The sequence below is a fragment of the Salvelinus sp. IW2-2015 genome, linkage group LG31 (assembly GCF_002910315.2).
Source record: "Salvelinus sp. IW2-2015 linkage group LG31, ASM291031v2, whole genome shotgun sequence".
NCBI classification, from domain to species: Eukaryota; Metazoa; Chordata; class Actinopteri; order Salmoniformes; family Salmonidae; genus Salvelinus; species Salvelinus sp. IW2-2015.
The window spans coordinates 7555355-7567417 of record NC_036870.1 but is presented as its reverse complement, the minus strand read 5'-3'; the positions used below and the strand labels follow the sequence as shown (position 1 = coordinate 7567417).

General features: G+C 42.8%; 1 protein-coding gene and 1 non-coding gene across 7 annotated transcripts in view; both read left to right on the top strand.

Moving 5' to 3' along the window:
- On the top strand, positions 1–79 carry LOC111956245 (small nucleolar RNA SNORD35). The gene has a single exon (XR_002876231.1). It is a non-coding gene; the product is annotated as a small nucleolar RNA SNORD35 (small nucleolar RNA).
- The window catches only part of LOC111955983 (protein argonaute-4), a 38386-nt gene that overhangs the window by 20087 nt on the left and 6236 nt on the right, over positions 1–12063 (top strand). For 4 of the 6 annotated variants that reach the window (XM_023976386.2, XM_023976383.2, XM_023976385.2 and 1 more), the window contains 6 exons: positions 271–390; positions 2530–2691; positions 7969–8117; positions 8413–8597; positions 8923–9082; positions 9447–9762. In XM_023976386.2, the coding sequence (XP_023832154.1) occupies positions 271–390; positions 2530–2691; positions 7969–8117; positions 8413–8597; positions 8923–9082; positions 9447–9762 (1092 nt within the window). The remainder of the gene's footprint in view (positions 1–270; positions 391–2529; positions 2692–7968; positions 8118–8412; positions 8598–8922; positions 9083–9446; positions 9763–12063) is intronic. The other 2 variants (XM_023976387.2, XM_023976384.2) reach the window with 1 other exon arrangement.

Below are 12063 nucleotides of genomic sequence, written 5' to 3'. Positions count from 1 at the left end.
TGCAAGTTTCTCTCACGGTGGTCTTCCAAGCGTTCGTGGCTTTGACGAAATTGCCTGAAGGCATCACTGATGCACTCAGTGCACCTATGCATTGTTGAAAGGTTTGGGACGTAGGCATGGTCAGACTTTAGTTTCCAGTTTACTGCAGTTCATTAGGCACCAAATGGACAGAAACGAGTACCTGTCCCATAAGAAACAATCCTTTTCATGTTTCTCCATTACTTGAGTACAGCGTTATTCAGTAACTAACTATTCTCTGTCCGCATACAGGTTTGTAACATTGTGGCCGGGCAGCGCTGCATCAAGAAGCTGACAGACAACCAGACTTCCACCATGATCAAAGCTACAGCACGTTCTGCACCCGACAGGCAGGAAGAGATCAGCCGACTGGTGAGTCATTGCTCCTCCCTCAGTGGTGCAAGTGTGAACTGCAACACAGGAAGTGCAGAGCCGTAGGCTGAGGCAGCCGTGATGTTTTTGCAAGGAAAATGCACTGTTGGGTCTTTTGAGTGTTTGCCATGTCAGTGTTACTGTTTTCTAAAGATGTGTGGTGGTCCAGAAATGGTACCCAGTCTTGAAACGACAACCTCAGTACACATATCTCTTGCCTGGCGTCATATGGTTTCTCTACTCTGAATATTCAATTTTCCCCAAATTTCGATGCAGGGTTACTGTAAAGTAACCGTTTGTGTAAAAAGGGCTTTATGAATTGATTGATCCATTACTGGTATTGGTGATTGTCGATTTGATTGATTGATTGTTGAATGATTGATTAACGACTGAAAATGTGACCCACCATCTTCATTCGGTTCTTTTGTAACAACTTTTTATATTTTTTTTTACATTGGATAAAAGTAGACTCTTGAGCTAGAAAATGGTATATCATACACTGCAGTTGATAAACTTGTAACCCCACTTTTGAGAAAATGGCCTGTGAATGTTTTGGTAAACCTACTGGGGAGCTCTTCTTTGTCTACACCCATTCAGCATRGTTCACACCCTCTTAAGCCTTAGCCCCGCCCATCTCTTTCAGGACTCACGTGTTAGGCCATGTGCTAAACAGAGTAAGGTAGTGTAGTAAATAACTAAAGATAAAGGCTAAACCTGGTGAAATTAGTAGTAAAAAATACACTATCGAGTCCTTGGCCTACATCCTAATCGGTCTTTGGTGCAGGGCATGTTAACATTACCGTCTCTGGTAAACGCACACTATATCAAATAAAGTCAAAATTGATTTGTCACATGGACATGATAAAGGTGTAAAAGGTACAGTGAAATGGTTACTTGCGTAGTGGCGTCTTTTGTTTAGACCAGGGGTTCTTAAACTTGTTCAGCCTGAGACCCAAATGCGAAATTCTGTGTTTTTCCTGGGACCCAGGCTTATGAAAACAACATGCAGCTACACATAAATATCCCGACATTTAATTGCCTTTATGCCTAACACAAATAACAATGAAATACCCATATAAATAGCAATTCATGTTTATCTGTCTAGGTAACAGTACAGATTACAAATTACTGTAGAAAGTATTGTAAAAAGAAGGGGGGGGAAAGTCTGGGTTGGAACTGTTGCTGTTAAAATACAATAAATGTTTTATTTTGAACTGGAATAAACTGATTGATCACCTCACACAGATGTAGACCAGAAAACACACACTGTGTGTGGCTGGTTGAACTTTTCAACAAGTATGTCTTTTCTGGGCTACATTTTTGACAGTGCAACCCTGAGGTCATGTACTAATGTTAGCTAGCTATTAGCTGTGTACAAGGGGATTGTTTGAAAGAGAAACTCACATCTACTACTACAGAGCGATACTACTCCCTTAATTCTGCTTATCATTTTTTCCCACTGTCGAAGCACTGTTTTTCCTGAAGCATTGTGCACTGTTCTGAAAACTTCCTGGGTTTACCTTCATGCTGTGGATGTTTGGTCAGGACGTGTTGTTTTGAGAGTCTCATTACTAAGCACTTCCAGGCACAAAACACATTGTGGGCGCTCTTTGTTGATTAGCACCTGTTAAATTCAGGGCAGCAATGTTAAGAGCAGTAGCAACACTTTTTTTGCAGTTCATGATATCTTAAATGCCGCGGTAGAAAGGATTATCTACACATAATGAGCAGCTCATGTTATAGACCGACGTGTGCTACATGGCAGACCAATCCGAACGAATCTCTCGGCCCATCCATTCTATCAGACAATCATGGCTAGTGGGAAGGTTCTTGTCTTTTTCCAGGGCTAAACAAACTAGACTTGTCATTTTTTAAATGGTTTGTTCATATTTACAGATGGTACAAGTTTTTTATTAAGGCACATGAAAGTTCATATTGTCCAGATGGCACTCTTGTCCCAAAAATGTTTTAAAATCTTTTTTTCCGTTCAAATGTGAAGTAGTGACGTGCGACATACGGCTAGCTTCCTGGAACGGGTCGCAAATGCTCTAGACACTAGCAGGAAATCCATGTGTTCTCTGCTTGCCTAACCCCTTTTCCTCCTTTTCACACAAACCTCTCTCTCTTCGTCCCCCCCAGGTCAAAAGCAACAGCATGGTGGGTGGTCCTGACCCTTACCTGAAGGAGTTCGGAATCGTGGTGCACAACGACATGACCGAGGTGACGGGCCGAGTCCTCCCAGCGCCCATGCTGCAGTATGGGGGCCGGGTTAGTACCGACACTGGGCGGGACTGTGGCAGGGTGAGTACTAGGGCACTGGGCTGGGKCAATCACGGGAGGGACGGGCTATTGGTGTTCGTGTCCGTGTGTGTGAATGAAAAGGATGAGTGGATTAACCAAGGGGAGGAGGATGAGACTTCATGCCACACAGCACATTTGAATTAAATTAAATAACCCTTAACAAAAAAACAGGCTTCTAGCAAACAGTTGTTGCAAACGTTTGGCAAATTTGCCTCAAATGTGCTCCAAGACCCTATTTTCACATGCAAATTAGTTTTGTGGCAAACTGTTGCTGCGACGTGTGAACTTCTGGCAAATAATTCTGGTAAATTTGTGGCGAACATTCTACCGTTTGCTGCATATTTGCTGAAAACACTGTCTGAATATGTAAATTAGATCAGGTTTTTGGTTACTGTGTGTTAACATTGAAATGTTGCATCTACATAAACAATCACATAGGCCAAACTTTAAATGAACTTCACACAGAGAACTAAACAACATGTATTCAATGTCTTAACAGATTAGACAAATCCAATACATTTTAAAATCATCATGCTAATGAAGAAAAGAGCAAAGACTGGATATTTCCCAAATTGTTTATTTAATATTTTTATGTACCTACAACATTTACATGAGACATGTGAACACTATGGGGATGTTGACCTTAAACATCCTAAAGGGGCAACTACAGAATTTATACGAGCCAAGTGATAACTGAGAAATAGATTTCAACCAATTGAATTAAAAAAAATAAAAATAAAAATTGTAAGGGAACCTTCATACCGGAAGGGCAGTTTTTTATTATTGCAACAAAAAAAAAAAACTTTTTTCAGGACCCTGTCTTTCAAAGATAATTAGTAAAAATCCAAATAACTTTTTCATTGTAAAAGGTTTTACACTGTTTCCCATGCGTGTTCAATGAACCATAAACAGTTAATGAACATACACCTGTGGAACGGTCGTTAAGACGCTAACAGCTTACAGACGGTAGGCAATTAAGGTCAGTTATGAAAACTTAGTACACTAAAGAGGCCTTTCTACTGACTCTGAAAAACACCAAAAGAAAGATGCCCAAGTGTCCCTGCTCATCTGCGTGAACGTCCCTTAGGCATGCTGCAAGGAGGCATGAGGACTGCAGATGTGGTCAGGGCAATACATTGCAATGTCCTTACTGTGAGACGCCTAAGACGGCGTTACAGGGAGACAGGACGGACAGCTGATCGTCCTCGCAGTGGCAGACCACGTGTAACAACACCTGCACAGGATCGGTACATCTGAACATCACACCTGCGGGACAGGTAACGGATGGCAACAACAACTGCCCGAGTTACACCAGGAACGCACAATCCCTCCATCGGTGCTCAGACTGTCCGCAATAGGCTGAGAGAGGCTGGACTGAGGGCTTGAGGCCTGTAGTAAGGCAGGTCCTCACCAGACATCACTGGCAACAATGTCACCTATGGGCACAAACCCACCGCCCCTGGACCAGGGTTTTGTCTCAACAGGGGTGGTGGTCGGATTCGCGTTTATCGTCGAAGGAATGAGTGTTACACCGAGGCCGGTACTCTGGAGTGGGATCGATTTGGAGGTGGCGTGTCCGTCATGGTCTGGGGGCGGTGTGTCACAGCATCATTGGACTGAGCTTGTTGTCATTGCAGGCAATCTCAATGCTGTGCGTTGCAGGGAAGACCTCCCTCGTGGTACTAGATCCAGCAGGCTCATCCTGGCATGACAATGCCACCAGCCATACTGCTTGTTCTGTGTGTGATTTCCTGCAAAACAGGAATGTCAGTGTTCTGTCATGGCCAGCGTGCTCAATCCCATTGAGCACGTCTGGGACCTGTTGGATCGGAGGGTGAGGGCTAGGGCCATTCTCCCCCCAGAAATGTCTGGGAACTTGCAGGTGCTTTGGTGGAAGAGTGGGGTAACATCTCACAGCAAGAACTGGCAAATCTGGTGCAGTCCATGAGGAGGAGATGCTGCAGTACTTAATGCAGCTGGTGGCCACACCAGATACCGACTGTTACTTTTGATTTTGATCCCCCCCTTTGTTCAGGGACACATTATTCAATTTCTGTTAGTTACATGTCTGTGGAACTTGTTCAGTTTTTCTCAGTTGTTGAATCCTGTTATGTTCATAGAAATATTTACTCATGTTAAGTTTGCTGAAAATAAACGCAGTTGACAGTGAGAGGATGTCATATTTTTTTWWTTTTTATGTAGGCTATATACACGGTCTCTACATAAGTTCCGCACAGTCTTATATAATGTATTTATGTTTGGTATGGGTAGACCTCTTCCACAGACATTGTTATAGGTCCAATGTGGACTGTAAAACCACGTGTTGCATATGGATAATTGATCTGATCTTGGCTTGCAAGTGCACGTTAGAAAAACAGTCGGTCACAGAAATAGCTTTAATAGAGATGTACTAACAGTTTTGGCACAGTGTTGTTGGGTTATATACGCCTTTTATTGGGCCCATTTACAGTCTCTTCTGGAGTGGTTTGGACTGCTGCCTGCTGGGTAATGGAGTTTTATCATCCTCTGAAATGTGGACTGATTGCTTTTCTCGTCGCAGTTAGTTATTCATTTGTATGACTGGCACGTCTTTCAGACCTTTTCTTAACTGTCATGTTCACATTGTTGTAGCTGTAATAGGTTTGTGATGGGAAAACTGTCCTTGTGTTTGTCACTGTTATCATGCTMATGTTTATAATATGTTGCTGTAATTACAGTGGAGAGCTTTGCTAATCATCACTTAATCGTTCACTGATAACTTGCTGTTATTTTGATGTGATATGCATGACTGTATTAGTATTCAGTGTAATCACAATCTGATGTATATGTGACTCCATGCTGGATCAGCACCCCAGTTTTCAGGGCTTTTTCTTTCTTGAATTGCACATTAGTACATGTATAGCTTGCTGGAGAATACAATATGGTTGCCCAATTGTTACAAGAGAGGGTAGCTAACTCGACACAATGCAAAATGTAAGTAGACGCTATGGGCCCTGAACACTGGAGGTACTTCTATTCATAGCTAGAATGATCTGATAATATCTGGACCTGTATCCACAAAGCATCTCGGGTTTGGGAGTGCTGATCTAGGATCTGTCCATACAATCTTATTATTCATTATTAACTGAAAAGAAAAACTGGTCCTAGATCAGCAGTGGCACTCTTACTCTGAGACGCTTTGTGGATACAGATCCTGATATACAGTAACAGTCAAAAGTTTGGAAACCTTCTCATTCCAAGGTTTTTCTTTTATTTGTACTATTTTCTACATTGTAAAATAATAGTGAAGACATCAAAACTCTTAAATAACACATGGAATCATGTTTTAAACAAATCAAAATATATTTTATATTTGTTTCTTCAAAGTAGCCACCCTCTGCCTTTGACAGCTTTTCACATTCTTGGCATTCTCCCAATCAGCTTCATGAGGTAGTCATCTGGAATGCATTTCAATTAACAAGTGTGCCTTGTTAATTTGTGGAAATTCTTTCCTTTAATGCGTTTGAGCCAATCAGTTGTGTTGTGACAAGGTASGGGTGGTATACAGAAGATGGCCCTATTTGGTAAAAGACCAAGTCTATGTTATGGCAAGAACAGCTCAAATGAGCAAAGAGGAACAACAGTCCATCACTTTAAGACATGAAGGTCCGTCAATACGGAACATTTCAAGAACTTTGAAAGTGCAGTCGCAAAAACCATCTAGCGCTATGATGAAACTGGCTCTCGTGAGGACCGGCACAGGAAAGGAAGACCCAGAGTTACCTCTGCTGCAGAGGATATGTTTATTAGAATTACCAGCCCAAATAAATGCTTCACCGAGTTCAAGTAACAGACACATCTCAACATCAACTGTTAAGAGGAGACTGCGTGAATCAGGCCTTCATGGTGAAATTGCTGCAAAGAAACCACTACTAAAGGACACCAGTAAGAAGAAGAGACTTGCTTGGGCCAAGAAACACGAGCAATGGACATTAGACCGGTGGAAATTTGTCCTTTTGGTCTGAGTCCTAAATTGAGATTGTTGGTTCCAAACGCCATGTCTTTGTGAGACGCAGAGTAGATGAGCGGATGATCMCTGCATGTGGTTCCCACTGTGAAGCATGGAGGAGGAGGTGTGATGCTATGGTGGTGCTTTGCTGGGGACACTGTCAGTGACTTATTTAGTTGAAGGCACACTTAACCAGCATGGCTACCACAGCATTCTGCAGTGATATGCCATGAGATGGACTGCTGAGTGAAGGAAAAGCAGACAACAAGTGCTCAGAATATGTGGGAACTCCTTCAAGACGGTTGGAAAAGCATTCCTCATGAAGCTGGTTGAGAGAATGCCAAGAGTGCAAAGCTGTCAAAGGCAATGGGTGGCTACAAATCAAAATATATTTTAATTTAACATTTTGGTTACTACATGATTCCATGCGTTATTTCATAGTTTTGATGTCTTCACTATAATTCTACAAAGTAGAAAATAGTAAAAATGACAAAACCCTTGAATGACTAGGTGTCCTAACTTTTGACTGGTACTGTATGTGCTRTTATTATAAACTGGGTGGTTCAGGCCCTGAATGCTGATTGGCTGACAGCCATGGTATACCATGGGTATGYCAACATGTATTTATACGGTTGTAATTACTTTGGTAACCAGTTTATAATAGCAATAAGGCACCTCAGGGGTTTGTGGTGTATGGCCAATATACCACGGCTAAGGGCTGTGTCCAGGCACTCCGTGATGTGTCGTGCGTAATAACAGCCCTCAGCTGTGGTATATTGGCTATACACCACACCCCCTCGTGCCTTATTGCTTAAGTTGTGATAAATGAATAACACATGGCACCTAAGTGTGTATCAGCAAAATATGTTTAGAACTGGATGGGTGGAAGCCTGCATTGTAAAGTAGTTGCTCACCTGTGGATTGGACAATTCTGGGCTTATCTTGTATTGTACAATCGTAACTATGACGGTCATGTCTATTCTATACATGAATGTTCTGCCCTGTTTAATAAGCTTCTGGTGCTGTCTTACCTATAGGCTACTTGCTATGGGATAGTGTGTAATAGGAGCATACGATAGTTCCCTTCGGACCACAGATCTAGGGTCAGATTCTCCTACCCTCCCAATCCTAATCACCCCCATTTAGACACACATGTAAAATGATCTGTCGCTGTATCAGTGGTATGTGGCAAATTCTACCCCCAACGTGTGTGTGTGTGTGTGGTGCGGGCTGGGGAGTTGTATTTGCTGTGTCGGCTGGTTAAACCGGGGGGTTCACTAAGAGCGTAGGGACTCTCTCCGCAGAATAAGACAGTGGCCACGCCCAACCAGGGCGTGTGGGACATGCGGGGGAAGCAGTTCTACGCCGGGATAGAGATCAAGGTGTGGGCCGTGGCCTGCTTCGCCCCACAGAAACAGTGCAGAGAGGACCTGCTCAAGTGAGTCATCTGCCCGTCAACCTTGGTAGACGCACCACTCCACCCAAAAATCCCCATAGCTCTCCTTAGTCTGTGTGGTGACCATTACTCATTTTAGGGCCAAATCCAAACTTGAGATCTGTGGGCTTATCTCAAAAATGATTCACATCTCTCGATGATGTACGCAAACTAGTTGAGCAAATGTATCTTAAGTTAGGATTTGGACCACAAAACWTTAACTTATTGTTCAACAGTTTGAATGCACTTTTCTTTCTCTAGACTGCAGTCCCTAAAGGTTTGTTCATGGGTTTTCTAGGAGCTTCACAGACCAACTGAGGAAGATCTCGAAGGATGCCGGTATGCCCATCCAGGGCCAGCCGTGTTTCTGTAAATACGCCCAGGGAGCGGACAGTGTGGAACCCATGTTCAAACACCTCAAGCTGTCCTATGTGGGACTGCAGCTCATCGTGGTCATCCTGCCCGGCAAAACCCCTGTCTACGGTAAGAATCATTTTCATACCTCTTTGTTTGGGAAATCTATTTTGTTGAAAGGGCAAACTAACTTCAATTAGTCTGTCTTTTGATGCATTTCTTATGTCTTATGGTTCTGCATGATTTTGCCTAAAATATTTGATAAATATAATTGGAAGAATTGAAAATGGCGGTAGGGGAAAGAACACCCTCAAGTCACTAGTTGAAATTGAGGGAACACCAGTTCACTCCTCATGCTTAAAATGTTAAGAGAACCAATCTGCTAGCTACTSTTTTCACTTTTCATTTGAGAATATTAGCGCTACATTATTATTCTGTGTCCCTGGTACCACAGCGGAGGTGAAGCGGGTAGGAGACACCCTCCTGGGCATGGCCACTCAGTGTGTCCAGGTGAAGAACGTGGTGAAGACGTCCCCCCAGACCCTCTCCAACCTCTGCCTCAAGATCAACGCCAAGCTGGGGGGCATCAACAACGTCCTGGTGCCCCATCAGAGGTGACAACACACACTCACTCATTAACTCAGGTTCACCCTCACTGTTGACCCTCACAGATGTTCTCACGATGGTCTTCCAAGCCTTCATGGCTTTGACGAAATTGCCTGCAGGCAACACAGATGCAGTAAAACTGGGAATAAAAAAAKCCCACTGCTTTGTCATCAATGAAGGCACTATACACCCACAAAACTTACAATTACCTCATGACATGTCAATCAAATGTATTGTGTCAAAGACCTACACCTCTTCTCTGAGAGCAAAGCAACACGCGTACACTCACGTGCCATAAACTCTGTACGTTTATTTTATTTGCCATCTCTGCCCATTAAAAAAATAAATAATAATAAAACATCTTCTCCCCAGACCCTCTGTGTTCCAGCAACCCGTCATCTTCCTGGGGGCAGACGTCACTCACCCTCCAGCCGGCGACGGCAAGAAGCCCTCCATCGCGGCGGTGGTGGGCAGCATGGACGGCCACCCCAGCCGCTACTGTGCCACMGTGCGRGTGCAGACGTCGCGCCAGGACCTGTCCCAGGAGCAGCTGTACAGCCAGGAGGTCATCCAGGACCTGACCAACATGGTGCGCGAGCTGCTCATCCAGTTCTACAAGTCCACGCGCTTCAAGCCCACACGCATCATCTACTACCGAGGCGGCGTGTCCGAGGGCCAAATGAAACAGGTAACTGGGAGGGTGATTCGCGTCTGTGGTGTGTCATTTCGGTTCTTTAGGTTCAGTTCTCTCTCCTTGTACTGAATTGACCATTGAATTACATTACAAAATGGCGTCTTATATTGAGTCGGTGGCTGGTTAACCCTTTGAGTAGTTATTCTTTGTTGAAATTTCTGATGAAATAAGGCTATAATTCGCAGCCCTTTTGCAATACCTTAAGTGGTGTAAAGGGTAGCATATGCTATCAGTACTCAAAGGGTTTAGAAGGTGCGGGGCCAGTGTTCATTTTCGTGACGCTTTTGTATTTTATGTAGTCTAGTTTTTGTTATTTTGACWAAAATATAATGAAGTCAMATTTTTGMCATTTGAGCAATGATTTTGTCTAGTTATGAAAATAATGGGCCATTTTTAGTCACCTAAATCACTGACTTCCATGTGCACGAACATACATGGCCTTGTCCTACCAACATATTTTTCTGCWTAACATTGGCAGAAGAACACATTACTCAGCAGCAGATAAAACATCACACCCCTTGACTGGGCTCCAGATTACATTTTMTTTTCAGTTGGTGGCACCAGCCCAATTTCCCCCCGCAGCGTCACACAATAGATTATACTTTAAATGATTATACCTGAAGTCATTCACAGTGCTTCAGATTGTGTCGTAGATTTCTGAGATGGAAGGCTATTCGAGAAGTAAGTAGTTTCATCGAACACGTCCAAGCAGAAATGCATGATTCAAGATCATTCGATGTGCAACCTAATCCAGTGATTGTCATGTATTGTGACCAATAGGGTATTGTTATATTTTTTTCTTTTGAAATAAGCCTTCTCAATTTTGTTGTGCAATAGAGATGAATTTGCCTAAATCTTTGTGCACTAATATCATAGGGGTCTAATTCACCACAAGGAAGTGAGAACTCAGAACACATGAGCTAGATCGCTAACACTACATATAATACTCYCTGCTAGTAGTCATGTATTAATCTATTAAACAGTCAATTGAATGTCCTAAAAAACTTTGCAGTTGTAGCCTGTAACCCTATGCACTCAAAATGGCCGCTGTGCTTTTCACATYCTTCCCCATCAAATCTGTCTGTTTAATCTAGAGAGAACATTATTATTTAAAAAAKAAACATTGGACGTGTCGCAATCTACTGCATCCACCAATGTCGCCCTTCCGCATCTGRGGTGAAAGCTGGCAGAGCAACAGCGGTGTTTGTCAGACCATGAGACATCCCGAAGAATCAGTCTTAACAAGATAAAGGACAGACACTCCAGAAAAACGAAATGTTCCATTTAGTGAATATTTTATTCAGTACGTTTCTGTGGGCTAATAGCAGTAAGGCCAAATTCAATGTTTCATCAAATCATTTGTGTAAAGATGTTTTTTTGTAAATATACCTTAAGGGGTCTTAACATGTAAAATCAAATAGGTAAATTATCCTTGTTGTGACCGTTATAACAATTCCATTATGTTTTAGCTTAAGTTTCCCCCCCCCCCCCCCCTGCTTACACAGGGCTTAGACTCTAGAGGGTTAAAGCCATATGAAATATATTGGTTGTAAAATATACTGAAATAAAATATAAACGCAACATGCAACAATTTAAACTACTTTACTGAGTTTATTTATTTAACCTTTATTAACTAGGCAAGTCAGTTAAGAACAAATTCTTATTTACAATGACGGCCTACCAAAAGGCCTCCTGCGGAGACGGGGGCCTGTGATTAAAATAAAATACAATATAAATATAGGACAAACACACATCACGACGAGAGACAACACTACGTAAAGCGAGACCTAAAACAACAACATGGTAGCAAAAACAATATGACAACACATGGTAGCAACACATGGTAGCAGCACAAAACATGGTACAAACATTGGGCACAGACAACAGCACAAAGGGCAAGAAGGTAGAGACAACAATACATCAAACAAGCAGCCACAACTGTCAGTAAGAGTGTCCATGATTAAGTCTTTGAATGAAGAGATTGAGATAAACTGTCCAGTTTGAGTGTTTGTTTGCAGTTCATAGTTACAGTTCATATAAGTAAATCTGTCAATTGAAATAAATAAATTGGGCCTAATCGATAGATTTCACAACTGGGCAGGGGTGCAGCCATCGGTGGGCCTGGGAGGGCATATGCCCCACCCACTTGGGAGCCAGGGCCACCCACTGGGGAGCCGACAGAACTACTACTTATTTTCATCAGCTGTCTGGGTGGCTGGTCTCCGATGATCCGCAGGTGAATAAGCCGGATGTTGGAGATACTGGGCTGGGCGTGTGTACACGTGGTCTGCTGTT